Raw genomic sequence first — 20,607 nt, forward strand, 5'->3', positions numbered from 1 at the left:
TGGTCCCTCCAGGTGTCCGGAGAGAGGGCAGGAGCCCAGGAGCGCTGAAGGTGGAGGGAGGGAATGAAGAGGACGAAGCAGTGCTGGCCACCTCCTAGGAGCCTGGAGCTGGACACTCACCGCACCTGTGGGACACAGAGAGCAGAGGGGTTCTGCTGGTGCCGTTGGACCCGGCGTTGGGCTCACACCCAGCATCCTACGCTGGGAGAGCAAGGCCAGAAGGGACCGGTGGGACCATCCAGCCTGTCCTGCTGCATAGCACGGGCCACGGACCTCGCCCAGCCACGCCTGCGTCCTGCCAGGAGTCTGGGTTGAGCTGGAGCTCAACTTCCAGACAGAGACACCAGCCTTGTCAAACCGCCTCAGGGAACGGCAACCGCCCAGCGGGTGCCGCACACCAACTCCCTGGAGCCACAGCTGTCTAAGCCTATTCGGCTTCTGGTTCCAGGCTATTGCACCATGTCCCCGCCACAGAACAGGCTTCACAGGCTCCTATGGGCCTTGTGCATCTGGGCCCCACGACTGATCCTTAATGATCATGGCGGAGTGGTTAGTGATTGACGCTCATTGATCCTTGCTCCCTGAACATTTGTTCTGGCTTCTGAATTAGTGATCATTCATTTTTGGTCATTGATCATTAATTGCTGATTATTGATAAGTGATTATTATCAGTTGATAATTCCTAGCACCTTATTGATGGTTGGTGCTTGATCCTTGATTGTTTAACATGAATTACTGATCTGTGAGTGTTGATTATTGATAATTCATTGCAGATTAATGGCTATTCAGCATTAATTACAGATCACTAGGTACTGACCAGAGACAGCCAATCCCTGATTACTGATTTCTCGGTGATAAATGATTGGAATTGATAATAGACTGTTGATTCATTTATTGATCACTGCAGCAGCAACTCTGATGGGAACTCGTTAATTAGTGATGACGGGTGGTGGATTATTAACAAGTAATCATTCCTGATTATCTCTGATTGATCGTTGGGCACGGTGAGGAATCAGGGCTGGCAGCAGAGCCAGTCCCAGGCGACCTGACGCGCGCACCCGGCCTGTAGCTGCCTGATCGGCTCCGCCCTGATTGCTGGGCAGAGTCAGCAGACCGGCTCAGAACCCAGCAGAACTTCAGCTGTTGCCCAAAGTATTTCCCCAGGGCTGTGATAGCGGCTGTGTCGGATTGTTCCAGCCCTGCTCCTGCCTTGTTCCCGTCTCGGTCCAGCCCGGCTCCTGTCTGGCTCCAGCCCGGCTCCTGTCCTGGACCCAGGCTGTCCTCTCTCCAGGTAACCTGTTCCTAAACCTGGGCTCTAATTCCTGACATTGGTTTTAGCCTCTGACAACCATAAAATCATAGAGATATGTGACAGGGAGAGACCTTGAGAGGTCATCTAGTCCCGTCTCCTGCCTCGAGGCAGGACTAAGTAATAACTAGACCATCCCTGACAGGTATTTGTCTGACCTGTTCCTAAAAACCTCCAACAATGGAGGCTCCACAACCTCCCTGGGCAATTTGTTCCAGTATTTACCCAGCCTGACAGTTAGGAAGTTTTTTCCAGTGTCCAACCTAAACCGACCTTGCTTCAATTTAAGCCCATTGCTTCTTGTCCTAGCCTCAGAGGATAACGAGTACAATTTTTCATCCTCCTTTTTGTAACAACCTTTTTGTATTTCAAAAATGTTATCATGTCATTCCCCCGCCCCGGCTACCCCAGTCTTCTCTTCTCCAGACTAAACAAACCCAGTTCTTTCAATCTTCCCTCACAGCTCGTTTTCAAGCCCTTAAATGATTTTTCTTGCTCTTCTATGGCCTTTCTCCAACTTTTCCACATCTTTCCTGAAATGTGGTGCCCAGAACTGGACACAAGCCTCTAGCTGAGGCCGTATCAGCGCGGAGCAGAGCGGAAGAATTACTTCTCGTGTTTTCCTTACAACACTCCTGCTAATACATCCCAGAATTTGGGGGGGGTTCCGACACTATTACATTGTTGACTAATATTTAGCTTGTGATCCACTGTGACCCCCAGATCCCTTTCAGCAGTACTCCCTCCTAGGCAGTCATTTCCCATTCTGTATGTGCTACTGGTTGTCCGTTCCTAAGTGGAATACTTTGCATTTCTCCTTATTGAATTTCATCACTGAGTGTGGGTGACTGAGTAGTTCCCGAGGGTGGTTGGTGGCTGATGGGGGGATAGATTACTGAGCGCTGGTTATTGCTAGAAGCAGTGAAGCGTGACCATGAAGGTAGCTGTGGCTATTACCTTGGCCAGCGTGACGCCGGCGCTGTACAACAGGCTGAGCAGGAAGAGAGCAATGAAGACAACAGGTGTCCAGAGACCGTCAGATTCCTCCTCTCCTCCTTCAACATAGACGCCGTGGTCCTCCACCAGGCAGTGAGGAGCTGGGGATGAGATAAACGGGCCGGTTAGAGAGGCCTCTTCGTTAAGCCAAGGAGCTGAGTGGGCCCAGCAGGGAGCTCCGATCTGTGCTCGTGGCAGGAGTTCCTGTCCAGGGCCAGAGACAGAGGGTTCCCTGCCAGGAGAGACCGGCAGGCTGCAGGTGGAGACCCCCCATCACAGGCTGCAATTCTCAGAGCAGCCTCAGGGATTTCAGCCCCCAGCTTCCATCAAATTTCTCACCCTTTGGCTCCTTTGCAAACCCCAGCCAGCGGCACAACATGCCCCTCCCCGAGCATGCCCTCCCCCTCCCTTGGCCAGCCAGGGAACTGGGCTGAGACCTGCCAATGCATAACTCAATGGGGCCATACACACCCATCAAACAGCAGCATCTTCCCAGTCAATGCCAGCTTCAGCCGTGCTGGGACCGGTTCCCGGACAGCAGAGGCACCAATTCCCCCACCACCAAAAGTCCCTATTTTGGGGACCTGGACAATTTACCCCAGAGCTGTTCTGAGACCTCCCCCAACTCGCACCATCCCAGAGGGAGTGTGGTCCAATGAACAGAGCACTAGGATGGGACTCAGGACCCCCATGGGTCTATTCCCAGCTCTGTCATTGACCTTGCAGGACCTCAGGCAATTCACCTCCCCTCTCTGTGCCTCAGTTTCCCTTCACACCCTTTCTCTGTTTGGACATTAAACTCTTCTGGGCAGAGACTGTCTCTTACTCTACATGTGTGCAACTCCTAGCACATTGGGGTCCCAAACTCAGTGGAGACCTCTACACACGACTGTAATACACCTAATAATGGGGCCAGCTAATGGGAACAACTTTTAAGCTACTACCCTCTTGGACTCCATTGCAACCCATGCTCTGAGAAGGGGGAAGATCTGTCGTCCATCGCCACATTTGGGCAACAACTAACCAGCCCACCCGCGAGCCCTACGAAAAAGGGGAAAGGCATGGCTACCCCATCAGCAACACCCTGAGCTGCCCCATGTTGTCAGGACGCTGGAAACAGAAGTGATGGCCCGCAACTGATTTCTCACTTGTGACGACTCTGCCACCGTCACACAGCAGTGATCTCAATCCCTGTAGGCAGACGTCTCCATGGCCCATTTCGAATTCCTTGATTTGTCTGTATTGTTGTGTCATGGGGACTGAGTAAAGACCCCTCCCAACTCATCCAACAAGGGATACCACTCAGTAGGAGCCTCTTTCATTCACCACCAGCATGGGCTCCATTGGAAAACCATTCCCAAGAGTTGGAAGGACTCACAGCCCAGCATTCCCTGAACCCATCCATGTGTCTTGTCAACAGCAGGAACGCCCACTGGAAATGGCCTGGAGCCTCCTCAACTTAGTATAGTCCTTGCTATTCAAAGGGCTGGCTCTGTGCTCATGGGTGGCTGTATTGTCTCGGCCCATTAGGCCACACAGCCCAGAACCCAAGGGCTGCCGCTTAGACGCTGGCAATTGGGCCGCACTGTGGTGAGGCCCAGGACAGTCCGGTAGACTGTATCTGCAGTGTCAGCACAACCCTGATCCACCCAAAGTGCTTTATTCTACATTTGTATCTGTCTAGGTTTAACTTCCAGCCATCGGCTCCTCTTCAGCCTTTCTATACTAAGTTACAGACCTTTACTGCCTGGTACTTTCTCCCCAGGGAGGTACTTATATATATCAATGAAGCCATCTCCTGAATGTCTCTTTCAGCCAATTCCTCTGCTCCCATCTCTCACGGGAAGGCATTTTCTCCAGCCCTCTAGTCATTTTTTAGGCTCTCTTTTGCACCCTCTCCAATTTTTCAACCTTCTTTTTAAATGTTGGACAGGAGAATGGCCACACTGCATGGGATAAATGGTCCATCTACCCCAATATCCTGTCTTCCAACAGTGGCTGATGCCAGAGGTACCAGAGGGAATAACCAGATCAGGGCAATTATTGAGTCATCCATCTGCTGTCGTACAGTACCAGCCTATGACAGGCAGAGCCTTAGGGACAACAAGAGCTTAGGGCTGCGTCCCTGACCATCTTGACTAATAACCTTTGATAGACTTCTCCACCATGAACTTGTCTAATTCTTTTTTGAACACAGTTATATTTCTGGCTATCAGAACATCCCCTGACAACTAGTTCTACAGATTGACTCTGTTATATGAAGTACTTCCTTGTGTTGTTTTTTTAAAACCAGCTGCCATTTAATTTCATTGCATGACCCCTGGTTCTTGTGTTATGTGAAAGGAAAAATAAAGCTGTTCCATCCCCATGATCAATTTTGTCCCCTTTCTCTGTACCTTCTCCATTTCTAATACACCTTTCTTGAGATGGAGTCACCAGAACTGCATGCAGTATTCAAGCTGTGGGCATACCATGGATTTATATAGTGGCATTATGAGATTTACTGTCTTATTATCTGTCCTTTTCCTAATGGTTCCTACCATTGTCAGCTGCTCTGACTGTCACTGCATCTTGACTCCAGAACTCAATGCTGTATTCCAGTATCGATCTCCCTAACCCCGAACACAGAGGTGAAATCACTTCCCCTGCACACCACCCCATGCTCATACATCCAGGGACAGAGCTGGTGGGAATGGAGGCTCCTAACTCAGTCTCACCCTCCTGCCTAGCTCCCTGCAGACATAACACCAGATTCCTGGGGGCTCTGCCTCTGCACCTTATGTGGTCAGGTGAGGACGCATCTCCGAGGAGTTCTGACGCCAGAGTGGCAAGGGCTACATTGCTAGACAGGTGCAATGGTTAAGAAACAAGTCTTGGAGATGGGGGATCGGGGCTCTATTCCCACCTCTCCCACTGACCTGCAGTGTGACCAGAGACAAGCCACTTAGGCTGGGGTCTTTAAAGGACTCTTAGGATATTAGGTGCCCGTAAAATAAACTCACAATTGCAGTGGAAATTGGGCGTCTCACTCCTTTTTAGTGTCCCAATTTTAATCCCTTTGTGCCAAAATATCCCCTCCCAGCCTCTCTCTGCTTAGACTATCAGCTCCTTGGTTCCAGGACGTTTGCTCTATGTGTGTTCCTGCAGTGCCCATCCAATGGGGCCCTAACCTGAGTCAGGACATCTAGGAGCTGCATTATCATGAATAATAATGGGTGGATAACAACTCACTTCAGAGGGATGGGCAGGTAGGAACATGACACTGCATGAGGATGGATGGATGCAGAGAGGACACTGCATAATTTTGCATGTATGAATGGATGGATATGGTAGAATCAAAGACACAGGTTCTACAGAGCGTAGGATGGATGGACGGATGGATCCTGTGGAAGGATGAATTCATGGAGACAATCCATAAGGAAAGGAGGATGGCTAGAGAGAAAGAAAGAAGGGTGGATGGATCCATCTAGATATTGTGGGAGGAGGCATGGGTGGGTAGATAAGACACAGAGACAGTCTCTGCCAGAAGACACACGCTTCATCACAAACTCTAGCATATTGCATTTTATTGGGGCATATTCCACACACAGCCACGCTCTGTACTCCAGAGCTACCACAGCTTTACACACAGGCTAGGAGGAATCCCAGACCCCACGAGGTTTTGTGGCATCTCAGATACGCCGTGAGGAGCCCACGGGACTCTGCTCTCAGTAGCAGCTGACGTCGGTGTCGGGCAAGATCACAGAGACATCGACGGCGGTGGGTTTACCGGAGGATTTGTCCACGCTCCGCTGGAGGAAGGTCATGGGCAGACCCTCGTGCCCCACCACGCAGGCGTAGATGTCCCCCCGCTCCCATTCGGACACCAAGACATTGAGTTTGCTGTAGATGAAGTACACCTCCTCCTTCCCAGCCTCCCGGACGGGGACGATGTTGGTGTAGGCTTCCTGGGGTATGGGCCGGTCCTGCTGGGTCCATGTCACCAGGATCTCTCTGGGCTGGAAGCCGGAGGCCAGGCAGGTGATGGTGGCTGATTCCCGGAGAGACAGCTCCTCAGCGTGAGGAGGGGAGATGTAGACAGAAGGGGCCCGGAGGGAGACCACTGCCATGAGAAACAGCGAGGGGTTAATGCTAAGGATTGGGACCCAGGAGTCCTGGCTACCATCCCCCACCCTCATCACCCTGCTATGTCCCACTAGACCCCCCCACTCCCTTCCCAGACCCATGGATAGAATTCAGGAGTTCGGGCCACACTAACCCACTAGATCCAAATACCTTCCATGAAAAGGGGCTAGAACCCAGGAGTCACAGCGTCCAGTCTCCCTATTCTAACCCACTACATCCCATTCCCCTCCCAGAGACAGAACAAGAACCCAGGTGTCCTGACTCTCCATCCCCTTCTGTCTCTTAAATTTCCATATTTCGACCCACCCACAAATGTGTAACTCCCTGTCCCAAAGACCTGAAACCAGATCAGAGCTGGCGCTCCCTAGAGACAGAAGATCCCATATCCCATTCCCCACACCCTGTGCCAGCCGGATTGGAGCTGGTGCCCCCTACAGGGGAAAGGCTGAGTTCTTACTGTGACTCTTGTGGATGGTCTTGACAATGGCCGACGGGATGTCTTGGTGCTTCACGGTGCAGGTGAACTCCTCCCCCGCCTGCCACTCCTCCACGCACACCCGCAGGATGCTGGTTGCACTGTAGGTGCCATCTTCCTGCAGCACCGGCTCCCTGGTGACCACGGCCAACAGGCCCCCGCTACCCCGGTTCCAGGAGACCTCCAGGCTGCCGGGGGTCTCCATGCCACTCACCAAACAACTGATGGTGACATTCTGTGCTATGTAGAGATCCTCCAGGAAAGGGGGAAGGAGAGAGACCTCCAGAGGCTGTCGATTACAGTTGCTGACACCTGGTTGGGGGCAGGAGACAGTGTTGAGGGCTGGGCTGAGCAAATATTTCAACAGGCACCAGGTGGTAACTGAGTGCCTTCCTCTCAGGGGTGCAAAGCCCAGGGGATGTTTGGGACAAGGGCTGAGGGTCATTGGGCTTGTAAATAGGGCACTGGGTTCCCTGGTGGAAGGAGCGGGACTCTCATTTTATGGAGCAGTGGGAACAACGGCTGAGATTTTCCAGCCAACCAAGGGATAGGGATTCCTGGGTCCCATTATGGTTATTTGGATATCTGGGTCCCAGGAGCAAATCTGAACATCTCTGGTTTTGATGGGAGAAAGCCCCATTGTGGAAAACATGGCTGGGGACAGAACTGCGGTGGTTGCACAACTCAGGGTCTTTCCAGCCAGAAATTCATGAGCTTGATGACCTGCCTGAGCTCAGCATAATTATCCCCATTTCCCAGCGATGGCAGCTGGGACACAGAGGACAAATGACCTGCCCATGGTCATGCCTGGCACCCAGACCTCCTGATCTAACCACTAGACCCCACACAGCACCCACAGCTCAGGATGGAACTTGTCTTTCCCAACCCCTACCCCCTTCACAGGCAGAAGGGCCATTTATATTTCACACCCATGGTCTGCCAAGATCTCTCAGGGAATTAGTCCACCAACTCCCACTGCAAGCCAATGGGGGACAGGAGAGCTTGAATCCCTTTAGAAAACTCAGCCGGGGATCCCAGACTGATTAGATCCCTGGAACCCAGGGACAATGTCCTCCATTGAATGTTCTCTGAAGGAAACGCATGGTCTGGCCCATGAAATAAGTTTGTAAAGTGAATGCTGCTGGAGCTCGGATTCCAGATTCATATGGACGCCCAAGCCCCACTGTGGGGCAATGGAGCTGAGGGGTTTCTCCCTTTTATTGCATTAATTTGTCGGCTTCTGAATCCGATACGGAATCTGCCCCACCCCAGCTCATCTTTTCCTTGAGAACAGATTTTAATTGGGTGCCTGTCATGGCTGCAGATCCATGAAGACATTCCTAATGTGCCGACAACAAATTTGAGGAATAAGAAGGGTCCATAAGGACAAAATTGTGAATCTGACACTGTTGGAATCCATGTACAAGTGTGAGGCAAACAACTGCCCAGGGGATCCATGGATAAGAAGGAAAGAAAATTTTCTGCGAACCACCTCCCTGCCATGAAAGACCTCTGTGAACTTTCCCCAAGAGCAAGAGTGTCCATCCCAATGTCTTGGCCACATCACAGCCCAATGAGATTACAGTCTGCACCCTCCCTTCAATTCCCTTTTGCAGTTAGGACAGTTTTCCTGCACTTCCTTCAGTGATGATGGGGTCTGTGAAGCTGTGGAATAATCTCCTCCAGCGGTGGATTGGGATCCCAACTCCTTGGGGCATTTCAGACTGGATAATGCCTTGGGAATACAGGGAACTCTCCCACACTGGAGTGGAGGGGGCGTTCCCCACCCAGCTCAGGTTGCAATAAAACGTGCAGTTCTTAGTTTCACCAAAGACTGCATCATAATAAAGTTAGAAATCCTTCATTGCCACCCTTCACACCAGGGCTCACATGGAGTCATGCAGTTGTTCATGCCATTGGCTGGATGGGATAAGAAGACGTGGTGGACATCCCCAAATTAATACCTGACTCTGAGAATTCACATACCAAGGGACACCTTTTCCACAACACTCTTGGGCTCTTCCATGGCCGGGTGATGCACCACCCAGGTGTAATTTCCGTCTCCTTGACTTTGCTCAACCTTCAGGACGCTGTAGGCAGAGAAAGTGCCACTTCCTGACACAGGGCCATTGTTGTAACTGGACTTGAGTTCTGGGGAATTGTTCTTCAACCATGAGATGCTGATCTCTTGAGGGTAAAAGCCACTAGCTTCGCAGATGAGAGTCAAGGAGACTCTGGTCCCGGAGATGTCTTCGTGGTAGGCTCGGGAGATGGTGATTGAGGGCTCCTTCTTCCTGATGCCTAAATGAAAAGGAAGAGGGGGAAGAGAAGAACAAGACTTGGTTTGCACGGCTAAGTAAAGGACTTGGATCCAGCAGTTATCACTGTGTGAAGGGGCCAGGGAGGGCAGTTGTTCAGGGTATGTGTGCAGCTAGACCAGGCAAAATAAAAACCCAACCATTGAGCATCAGCTCCCTTGAAACTCAGAGATCCTGAACCCAAACACTCAACTGAACTCCCAAGCCTTCCCCGCAGAATGCACAGTGACCTTCCACATCCTCAACCTTAAACAGCACCAACTTAACATCATCATCTTCATTTTCATCTTCATCACCATCATCATATTCATCTTCTTCACCTCCCTTGCTTCATAATCACTTCCTTCCTCTTTATCTTCATCTTCCTCAGATCAAACTCTTCATTATCATCCTCTTCCTCTTTATCTTCATCATCTTCTTCAGCATTCTAACTTCCTTTCTCTTTTTCTCCTTCAGTATCTTCATTTCCTTCTTCATTGTCATCGACATCATCTTCATCTCCTTTGAGATCATCATCAAGATTGTTATCCTCAGCTTGGTTTTACAGTAACACAGACGGATATGGTGCTTTGAGCTAGTCCTGCATCCCCAAACCTGGACCCTCACCCCAAATCTTGTATCACACTATCTCCTCTTCACCCAAGTCTCCACCATGAATCATCATAACATTGGGTCACCAACCCATTTTCTCACTCAGATGGAGCCTCTTCCCTCCTTCAAATGCTCACGGAAAAATTCAACACAACTGAGATTTTCAAAGGCTGCCTTAACGACTTGGACACCTTGGGCATTTCAACAGGATTTGGGCACCTAACTCCACTGGAGACACTTTGAGATTCTCACCAGAAATATCCCTAAAAGGCCAGATTTCCGGAGGTAAGAACTACATACACACATCAGAACAGAGTCACAAATAGGACACTAAGTCCCTAACAGGCCACATCCCCAGATCCCAGGGAGTCGAGGGAGTGAAATTCTTGGAGGAGCTGGAATTTAATGGTAAGGCAGGGAATTCTGGGGAAACTGTGCACGTGGAAATTAATGCGAGATTGAGAATGAGAGATTCATAGGGGAAATACTAATTACACCTGCAATACACCCCTGTGCTGAGGGCCTAGGCTCCGCTAAAGTCCTACTTGGGGGGTTTAACTGGGACTTAAAAGCTGCCTAGGACTTCTGCAGGGTGAGTTTCATCCTCTAATCCCAATTAACAGTGACTGGAGTTTGCCTTTCCCTTTGAGATGCCAGGGCTACTCACCTGTGTTGCTCATGGTTATGTCCTGGGTTAGTTCTCCAGAACAGGGTGTGGTCACTTTGCAGGTAAATTTGGTGCCTTGTCCCCATTGTGTAGCCCCTTTAAGACCAGCGGTTGCTGGGAATTGTAGTTTCATGGGCCGGCTTGCTGCAGTCTGTATAAGGGAGAGCTTCTGGCTCAGTGCTGAGGAAAGCGGACCAGGCAGGAGGCCTAGGAAACATGCAGGAAAGGTGACCTAGTGGGAAGGGGGGGGGGGCTGCCCATCCTGCCGGCTGAACGCCGGAGGGGCCCCTGGTGGCTGGGACCCTGTGCTCTGAGTTGCTCTGGTTTTGCTTTGAGGCTTTGGACTGAGGTGGCGAATGGGCTTTGTTCTACCTCCCCCGGTGGGAGGAGACTGGGTTTGGGGGAGGGGCAGGGGGAGGGGGAGGGAGTTAGTCGGTGAGCCGAAGTTTTCCCCTGTACAGAAGGGCCAGCGTGAGGCTTAGGTGACTAAGGGGTTTACATGCCAAGTTTCCATGGGAACCAGGTGCCTAAATCCTTTAGGCAGGGCTGAAAACTCTCCCCCTTAGTGGAACATAGGTCTCCGCCCAGGGGTGCCTTTCACCCGAAGGTTTTCCTCGGTCAGGGGTCCATGGAGGGGGCGCTGGGGGCAGGAGTTCTGCAGTGACAAAGCACCAGGGCTCTGCGTGTTTCAACACTGGGCCAAACTTTCCCCAGTCGTTCAGGGTGAGATTTTTCCAGAGGCACCTACGGGATGTGGATTAAGATTAACTGGCTCCCAGACCCGCTAGGCGCTTTGAAAATCTCAGCCTGGCTGTCCCGTCCTCCCCCACCGCATGTCTTACATTCCCGAGGGAACGTCTTCGACACTGTCTTTGCTGTGCCTGGATGCGTCACATCGCACTGGTAGGTGTCGACCTGCCAGGACCAGTCAGGGAGGATCAGCAGGCTGCTCTGGGTGTAGAGCCCGTCGCTCATCGTCATCTCTGGGAAATCCTTGACCCCCTGGGTCACTTTGCCAGAATTCCACTTGATGTCCACTGGTGATGGTAAATAGCCAGTTACGAGGCAGGCCAGGCTTGTGTCCGGGGGAGCACTGCCAGTCTGGGTGCAGCAGGGAACCAGGGGGAAGACGGAGGGAGGGTGGATTTTGCTGGAAAAATAAAGAGAATATAAGAGAAACCATCAAAAGGGGGAAAATCAAAAAAACATGTCACTGATCAACCCACATCCGTCTATCCACCTCCTTCTATGGCCCGGTGGCTGTATGGCCCAGTGGTCAATTCACTGGAAAGGAGTCAGGACTCAGGTTTATTCCCAGCTGCTGTGGGACCTTGGGCCAGCCACAGACCTTCTCTCTGCCTTTCACTTTCCATTGTGCAGGGGTGTCCTAGCGCTGGGCGAAAAACACGAGAAATGGGATTCGGACCTCGGCTCCTCCAGTGTAAACCTGGAGCAACTCCGGTGGAATAGCTCTGGGTTTGTGCGAGTGATGCTGACAGGAGACTCTGGTCCTTTACAAGGCACAAATATTCCCCAAGCGCCTCACAACCTGAGTCCAGCCCTCCTCAGCTCTCCAGTGTGAAGTGAGCATCATTACCCTCATTGAACACATGGGGAAACTGAGGCCTGGAGAGATGACGTGGCTTCCCCAAGGTGACAGAGGGAGTATGTGGTAGATCTGAGAACCAAAGCCAGCTCCCTAAGCCCCTTCCTCTATTTGATGACAAGACCATTAGTTGAAGCTAGGGAAGAGCCCTCCATGAGTCATGGATGGATGAGACAACTCAACACGCACTTTCTCCTCCGGTCCCTGCCCTTCTGCGCACACAGATCTTCCAAACCATACACCTCGGCATCTGGGCTCGTCAATCTGCCTCTCCGGGACACTGACAGGTCCAGGGGAGATTCACTGAGGGTGAAATATTCACTCCCAGGTGGTTTTCCTGGCTTTGCAGTATTTTGGGGGTTGCAGTCCTTATTTCTGGACTGTGGTGAACTCTCCATGATTCGGCATCTTTAAAGCCAGCTTCGGCCTCTCTTTCTAACTGCCCTGCTCGACCAGAAGGTGGGGGCTTGGGCCAGGAATTGCCGGGGGACATGCCGATCACAGTGATCCCTTCTTGTGCCCTGAAACTCCACCAATCGATGAGTTCTAAACACGTCAAATTGCAGTGGACATTCCACCACCAGTCATGGTGTGAGGAACCACCCAACTACTTCTCACCACCTTCACAGGAGCAGGGACGAGAAGAGACCCTTTGTATAATAAAGACAAACTGCCAGGAGACGTTAAAAGAAAGAAAAGATGCTAGAAGGGAGACAGGATACTTGTGTGAAACTATGTACAAGACATCTATCTATCCCCATACACACCCACTATCAATCTATCCAGTAAGGAGTAAGGACTCCTGGGTTCTATTCCCAGTTCCAGGACAGCCGTAAAGTCTCCTTCTTCACCCTCCCGCATGGCAGGAGACCTCCCACCCCCTCCACCCCCAGGAGACCTCAATCTTTTCTAAGCTCTGCAGCCTTCATAACTGAATCTCTGGGGGAAACCTACCAACAAACAAACAAACAAAATGGGCTGAAAGGGGAAGTTTACACAAGTGAAAGTCACACCAAGGTTGTTTTTTTCACCCCGGATTTAGCCCCTTCTGCTCACCCACCTGTCCACTTTTCACACCTTCTCACCAGCTGTAACAGTGAAAGCTCCCCAGAGGGCATCATCTCTTGTTCTCAAGCTATAATTATCTTGACTTCCATCGGAGGGGAGGAGAGGGGATGTCTGACAGGCAAAGATACCTCAGAAGAGCTACGTGACAGACACTGAGCAGAGCTGGACTCCCGGACAGAACCCCCCGGTCTACAGTGCCGGGCCACGACCCAACATGGCCGGTGATTTGGTGAGTCGATCACAGGAAAGTGGCTCTGTTGGCTTGTCACATGTCGCAGAGGGTGTTTCAACCCTGTCAGAGATAAATGGGGTGAAGAGTGTCCTAGAGAGGGGAGCAAGACGCCTGAGTTCCCTCCCGAGCATTGGGAGGGGAGTGGGGTCTAGTCATTAGAGCAGTGGGGTTGGGAGCCAGGACTCCTGGGTTCTTTCCCCAGCTCTGGGAGGGGAGTGGGGTCTAGTCGTTATAGCAGGGGGTTGGGAACCAGGACTCCTGGGTTCTCTCCCAAGCTCTGGGAGGGGAGTAGGTTAGAGCAGGGGGTTGGGAGCCAGGACTCCTGGGTTCTCTCCCCAGCTCTGGGAGGGGAGTGGGGTCTAGTCGTTAGAGCGGGGGGCTGGGAGGCAGGACTCCTGGGTTCTCTCCCCAGCTCTGGGAGGGGAGTAGGTTAGAGCCGGGGGCTGGGAGCCAGGAGTGTTGTGCTCTGTTCTGACCTATGAAGGGCAGTGGGGTTCGTCCCCTTGTGTGGACCCGATACCAGGGCAGGGTGCAGCACATGGCTCTCCTGCACAGCCTGGATATGCTGCGGAGGCCGGGACGGGTAACACAGGCCAGGCAGTGCCCCCCAGTAGAGACGGGGGAACAGAGGTGCTTATCTCACACTCCACCTATCAGCTGGGATAAGCTTTGAAAGAACAGGGTTAGGCTAGCAGGGGCTGCAGGTGGGGAGTGAGGGGCACCGGCAGGGCTGCAGCGGGACCCCAGGGCTGAGCTAGCAGGGGCTGTGGGTCAGGAGTGAGGGGCACTGGCAGGGCTGGAGGAGGAGTAGGGCTGGATAGCAGGGGCTGAGGATAGGGAGTGAGGGGCACCGGCACGGCTGGGTGGGGGGCAGGGCTGGGTAGCAGGGGCTCCGGGTCAGGAATGAGGGGCACCAGCAGAGCTGGAGGAGGGGTAGGGCTGGATAGCAGGGGCTGCAGATAGGGAGTGAGGGGCACCGGCAGGGCTGGGTAGCAGGGGCTGTGGGTCAGGAGTGAGGGGCACAGGCAAGGCTGGGGAGGCAGTGCTCGGTTAGCAGGAGACTGTGGATAGGGAGTGAGTGGCACCGGCAGAGCTGGGTGCGGGGAGCACAGGGCTGGGCTAGCAGGAGCCTGGGGGTCAGAACTCAGGGCCATTAGCAGACGTGGGGCGCTCAGGGTTGCGGGGCGGCAACAAGATGTTCGGGGGAGCAGCTGAATTGTTTCTAAGGGGATTTAATTGTCTCCAACCAAAAGCTGTCTAACCTGAGGCACAGATTTCCCCTTTGGCATGTCCCTTGTCGGAGGTAACCCCCTGAACTCAGCGAGTGCAGGAACGCGTCTCTCTGAGCCGGCTCTGCCTCCCTCCACCAGCTCTGCGCTCATGGTCCGTGCTGAGAGCCCAGCGTGGGGCTTCCCAGCACAGCGAGAGGTGAGCTCGGCTGCCTGGGGCTGGACGGAACTGGCAGCTCAGAGGTGACAGCTCAGAGCTCAGGTTCCTAACTTGGCCTTAGAGTTGAGCTGGCCCCGTTTTTGCGGCGTGCTCAGATGGAGACGCGTTGGGCTTCCCTTCCGGGGGGACGAGCTCTGACGTCTCCAGCTAAAGCCCACTGGAGATGCAGACCCCGGTAAGTGCTCCCCAAGGCGCCTCCAGTTTGGGCATCTAGAAATTGGGCAGCTGGAATTCTTGGGAGATTTCTCCCGTAGAGTTTGGGAAAGTGTCCAGAAAATCTTCATCCCAATTGGTTAGAATCTGAGTGGTTTCTTGAGTGGGAATCTGGCTAGAAAGGTCGTGAGCTGGGGTGGTGGTCACCAGTCGATTACTGAGTTTGGGGGAGGAAAGGTTTTTTACCCTAACCCCAGAATGAAGACCCTAAACCAAATCTTAAACCCAACTACTTAGACCCCCAGCTCTGTCCTAACTCCCTAACCGTGACCCTAACCCCAGCATCCTAACCCCCGACAGATGCACCAACTCCTTAACCCAGGGGCGGTCAAATTTTTGGCCTGTGGGCCACATCGGGTTTCGTAAATAGTATGGAGGGCCAGTTAGGGAACGGGGTCGAAGCCCGGCCCCCACCATCTATCTTGCCCCCTCAGGCCTCCTGCCCCATCCAAACCCCCTGTTCCCTGACGGCCGCCCCGGGACCCCTACCCCATCCACACACTCCCGTTCCCTATCCCCTGACTGCCCCTGGACACCCATGGCCCATCCAAACCCGTCTCTCATTGCTGATGGCCCCCCCGGAATCCCTGCCCCATCCAACTCCCCCTTCTTCCTTCCAGGATGGTCCCATAGGCCGGATGTGGCCCACGGGCCGTCGTTTGCCCACCTCTGCCTTAACCCCAACACCGTAATCCTCGCCCTTTGCCTATAGTCCTATCCTCATCCTTAACCCTGGCTCTCTAGCCCCTACTCCTTAACTCTGACCCTCTCGTCAAACGCAACCCCTAACTCTAACGTCCCCACATTATCCCCCGAACCCTGACTTTAGATTGCTTAGGCTGCAAAAGTCCTGGGATCAGTAGAGTCCTCATTGTTATTTCTCTGTAAAGCTCCTGGCGCAACGGGTCCCTGGTCCTAGATTCAGTTTTCTAGACCACTGTGATACAAGTACTAACCACCAATTATACCCCTAACCATAACCCCAGCTCTAACCCGAACCTCCCCATCTTGACCCTCTGAGCAATAGGGTTTCCGTGTCTCCAGTTGAGTATCAAGCATCCCAGCATCAGAATTATGAGTCATCATGGCAAACTGACCCCTTGGGATAGGACCCAAGAGTCTCACTAACAATCTGGAAAATGGCAGCAGAACTGGTTGGTATCTGTTGGTTGAATGGCTGCAAAGCTGGCTAGAAATCCAATCACAACACGTCAAATATTGAACTTGAGAGTGGAAAGGTATTTGACCCGAACCATTAAACCATCGCCCTTAATTCTATCCCTGCAACCTATAGCCCTTAACCCCAGCACCTAACCCTAACCGCTAACCCTTAATCCTCCTCCCCTGTGTATAATTATAACCCGAACTCTAACCCAAAGGGCTCATATGTCCCGGGTTGAATTGGACAGTCCCAGTCTTTCCCACCAGTGTCTCAAGTGAATTCCCAGGACATCTAACCCCGTGTGTTTGAGCTACAGAATTGATAATTGGCCACTAGGAACTGATGATGTTAGCAATGAATCTAGGAGCCTAGAATATAACATTTAAAATTCGTACCCAACCTAAAATTGCTAGTATAACATCTGAATGTCTTCAGCTGGAGACCTGAAGACCCAAAGGTTAGTGGTTCGACAGTTCTTCGGAGAGCCCAGAAGTGTCCCCCCATTTCAGTTCCTTGGTCAAAAACTTGGGTTATTTTCTAGCTGCAGATACTGTGATTTCTGCAAGGGGAATTTCTCTGCCACTTCGGCACTTTGTCACCTAATTCCTGGTTTCTCTACCTGGCAGTGCCACTGATCTGCTGTGACCAGGTCCCTTCCTTGCTCTCTGCCTCAGTTTCCCCTCTGACCTTTCCTTTATCTTGCCTATTTGGCCTGTAAGTTCTGTGGGGTAGGGACTGTCTGTCATTGTGTCTCTCTGCAGCACCTGGTGTAATGAGGCCCCCAATCACAGACTGGGTCTGTTTAGCACCAAGTGAATTGGGGGCCCTGGTCCTGGTCAGTCTGACACAACCTGGAAGACGGGGGGCAGCCTATCTCAGGCACCCACTTACACACAGACATTAATAAGACCTTGCAACTGTCACTAGTCTCAGCACAAACTGTGCTGTGCTGAATGGAGCAGAGTGGGGCTCCGCTAGGGGACGCTCTCCCCCGGCATTGAGTGCTGGCCCCAGTGCCACGCTAGGGCCTGTGCTGCATGGAGCGGGGCAGGGGCTCGGTAGGGGCTGTGTCTCATGGCCTCGCTCTCTCTCCCTTTGCAGCTAGCAACACGGCCCCGTCTGTCTTCCCTCTGACCTCCTGCACTGGCGAAGGCACCACGTCCCAGGTCACCTTCGGCTGCCTGGCCAAAGGATACTTCCCCGAGCCGGTCACCGTGACATGGAGCCCAAACGTCGGCTCCTCGGGCGTGAAGACCTATCCCTCCATGCTGCAACCTTCCAGCGGCCTCTACTCCCTCAGCAGCCAGGTCACCGTCCCGGCCAGCAGCTGGGAGTCTGACACCTATAGCTGCACCGTAGAGCACCAGCCCACCAGCTCCAGCATCTCCAAGGAAATCCCAAGTAGGGACGGCGCGGCGCAGCCCGGGGGGGGAAGGGTTGGGGGTCTCTCAGGGCCCTGCTCTGGTGACTGCTGCAGGGAGAGAGGATGGGAGCCTGCTAGTGCTGTGAGCTGATGGAGTCGCTGTGGTGGGTGGGTGGATGGAGAGAGAGACACCACGCCAAGAGAAGCGATGGGTGCTGCAATGCATGGAAAGGGGCAGAGGGTGCCAAAGGGGGCGCCATGCTGCAGGGAGTGGGGGGCTCAGCAGGGGTCTGTACAAAAACTAACCCATCACCCTTCTCCCAGAGTCCGCCCAAAATGTACCCAAGGTGAAAGTCCTCTACTCCTGCAACACCAAGCCAGGCGCTGTCGAGCTGGTGTGCTTCATCTCTGGCTTCTACCCCGAGACTTTGACGGTGGAATGGCTGGTGGACGGCGTGTCCGGGATACTAAAGGGTGACACTGAGCCTCCCAAGAAGGACGCCGACGGCCGCACCTTCAGCACCCGCAGCAATGCCAGTGTCTCCCAGAGCGAGTGGCTGGAGGGCAAGAAGTACACCTGCCAGGTGTCCCACCCAGACACCGGCACCAGAAAGCAGGGCCACGCCAGCAAGTGCGAAGGTTAAGCTCGCCAGCGCTAAGCTCCCTACGAAGAGGAGGGGCAGTGGCGGATTCAGACTTAGTTGGGCCTTGTGATCAGCTTCATTTTGGGGGGCCCCCTTGGGGCCCAGCCGAGAAAAAGAACATTCTCTCTTATCTGCCCCTGCCCCTGTTTTTCATTCTTGTTTTCTTCATCCTCCTCCTGTAAGTAATAGCAAGTAAATGGAAATAAAATGAGGTACCTTGATTGTTCTTGTAGTCGAACTTATTTTTCCACAGACCACTTGAAAATCACTGGGGGTCTCGGCGGACACTTAATGATCATTCCAAACATTGTCTGTACTGTTAGCTAAGTATTGTAAAGCACTTTCGATAAGAGCACTTTATACAAATAATGTAAAGAAACTTTGGGGTGCGGGGTCTGGCCAGGAGTTAGGGTGCAGGAGGGGGCTCTGGGCTGGGGGTGCGGGGTCTGGCCAGGAGTTAGGGTGCAGGAGGGGGCTCAGGGTTACGGCAGGAGTTTGGGCGATTACCTGGGGCGGCTCCATTTGGTGCGAGGGGTGGAGGTGGGAATGAGGGGTTGCATGAGCTCCCATTTGGTGCTCAGGGTGGGAGGATCTGGGAGGGTGCAGGAGTCAGGGCAGGGAGCTGGGGGTCTGTGTGGGGGGTGCAGGAGTCAGGGCAGGGAGCTGGGGTCGTGGAGGGGCTCCCAGCCCCAGCCCCACCCCAGCCCCCTACCCTGAGCGGCTCACGGCAGAGGGTTGGGGGGTTATGTGTAGTGGGAGTGCGGGGACCAGGTTGCTGCCCCCGCAGCTGTCTGGCCGTGGGGCCCCCTGTGTTTTACTGTAAATCCACGTCTGGTCCTGCTGGCTCCAGGGGCTCCTGCTGCAGGCTCCACCCACCCGGGCAGCCAAACTACCCCTCCCCCACCTCTTCCCTGCCTCCTCCCCTGAGCGTGCTGCATTCACGCTCCTCCCCCTCCCAGCGCTTCCTCTGCCACCGAAGAGCTGTTTGCCGGCACTCCGGGAGGGAGGAGGAGGAGGGGCTGCTGCGCGCTTGGGGGAGGAGGCGGAGCAAAGATGGGGCCCAGGCACTCCCCCTACACATACCCCCCCCCCAGGCCTCTGTCGTGAGCCGCTTGGGGCAGGGGGCTGGGAGCACCCCCATGATCCCAGCCCACACCCCCAGCTCCCTGCCCTAACTCCTGCACCCCCGCAAACACACCCTCAGCCCCCCGCCCTGACTCCTGCACCCCCCCAGATTCCCAGTATCACCAAACAAGCCCTCCACATTCCCACCTCCACCCATCACAGCAAATGGAGCTGCCTCAGCTAAGCACTCCACACCACAACCTCCTGCCCCAACCCTGAACCCCCTCCTGCATCCTAACTCCTGGCCAGGCCCTGCAGCCCAACCCCCAACCCACTCCTGCACCCCCCTCACACACACCCAGCCCCCCCACACTTCCTGCCCTGACTCCAGCACCCTCCCATAGCCCCATCCCTGACCTGAGCACCCACACACACACACACACACACTCTCTCTCCCAGCGATTTTCAAGTGGTCGGTGGAAAAATGAGTTCGACTACAAGAACAATCAAGGTTCCTCACTTTATTTCCATTTACTTGCTATTACTTATAAGAGGAGGATGAAGAAAACAAGAATGAGAAACAGGGGCGGGGGGGGGCAGATAACAGAGAATGTTCTTTTTCTTGGCTGGGTCCCAAGGAGGGGCCACAAAAATGAAGCTGATCACAGGGCCCCACTAACTCTAAATCCACCACTGGGCAGGACCAAGCTTCTGCCCCCGCAGCTGCCCGGCCCTGGGACCCCCGTCACTGGGGGAGCCTGTGCCACGGCACCCTGTGATTTACTGTAAATCCCTTCTCCCAGGGCCCATCCCCACTGAACCCCACGCCCCCGAGGTGCACGTCCTCCACTCCTCCTGCACCACCAAGCCAGGTGCCATCCAGCTGCTGTGCTTCATCTCCGGCTTCTACCCCGAGACTTTGACGGTGGAATGGCTGGTGGACGGCGAGCCCGGGCTACTTCCTAGTGACACCGCCCCTGCCAAGAAGGACGCCAACTGCCGCACCTTCAGCACCCGCAGCAATGCCAGTGTCTCCCAGGACGTGTGGCTGGAGGGAAAGACGTACACCTGCCAGGTGTCCCACCCGGGCACTGCCACCACAAAGCAGGACCACGCCCGCAAGTGCAGAGGTGACGCTGAGTGGGCCCAGGCTTCCTAGGAAGGGGAGGGGGACACCGGGCTGGGCTCGAGGGGGGAGGGAAGGGGGGGGAGACTGGGATGGGTTTGGCAGAGCAGACCAGGCCAAGCGGCTGACCTGGGCTCTCCTGTCCCCAGAAGAAACGACGTCTCCCAGCAACATCCAGGTCTTCCTGGTGCCCCCATC

The 20,607-nt window shown here is 53.9% G+C and overlaps 1 gene segment (V, D, J or C); it reads left to right on the forward strand.

Annotated features, from left to right (window-relative positions):
* The window catches only part of LOC128847055 (immunoglobulin heavy constant gamma 2-like), a 212,186-nt gene extending 193,747 nt beyond the window's left edge, over positions 1-18,439 (forward strand). Inside the window, 2 exon segments of the C gene segment in view lie at positions 17,313-17,612; positions 17,899-18,439. Coding sequence covers positions 17,313-17,612; positions 17,899-18,218 — 620 coding nt within the window.
* Positions 18,440-20,607: the final 2,168 nt, after the last annotated feature.

This window comes from Malaclemys terrapin, chromosome 12 (genome assembly GCF_027887155.1).
Source record: "Malaclemys terrapin pileata isolate rMalTer1 chromosome 12, rMalTer1.hap1, whole genome shotgun sequence".
NCBI classification, from domain to species: Eukaryota; Metazoa; Chordata; order Testudines; family Emydidae; genus Malaclemys; species Malaclemys terrapin.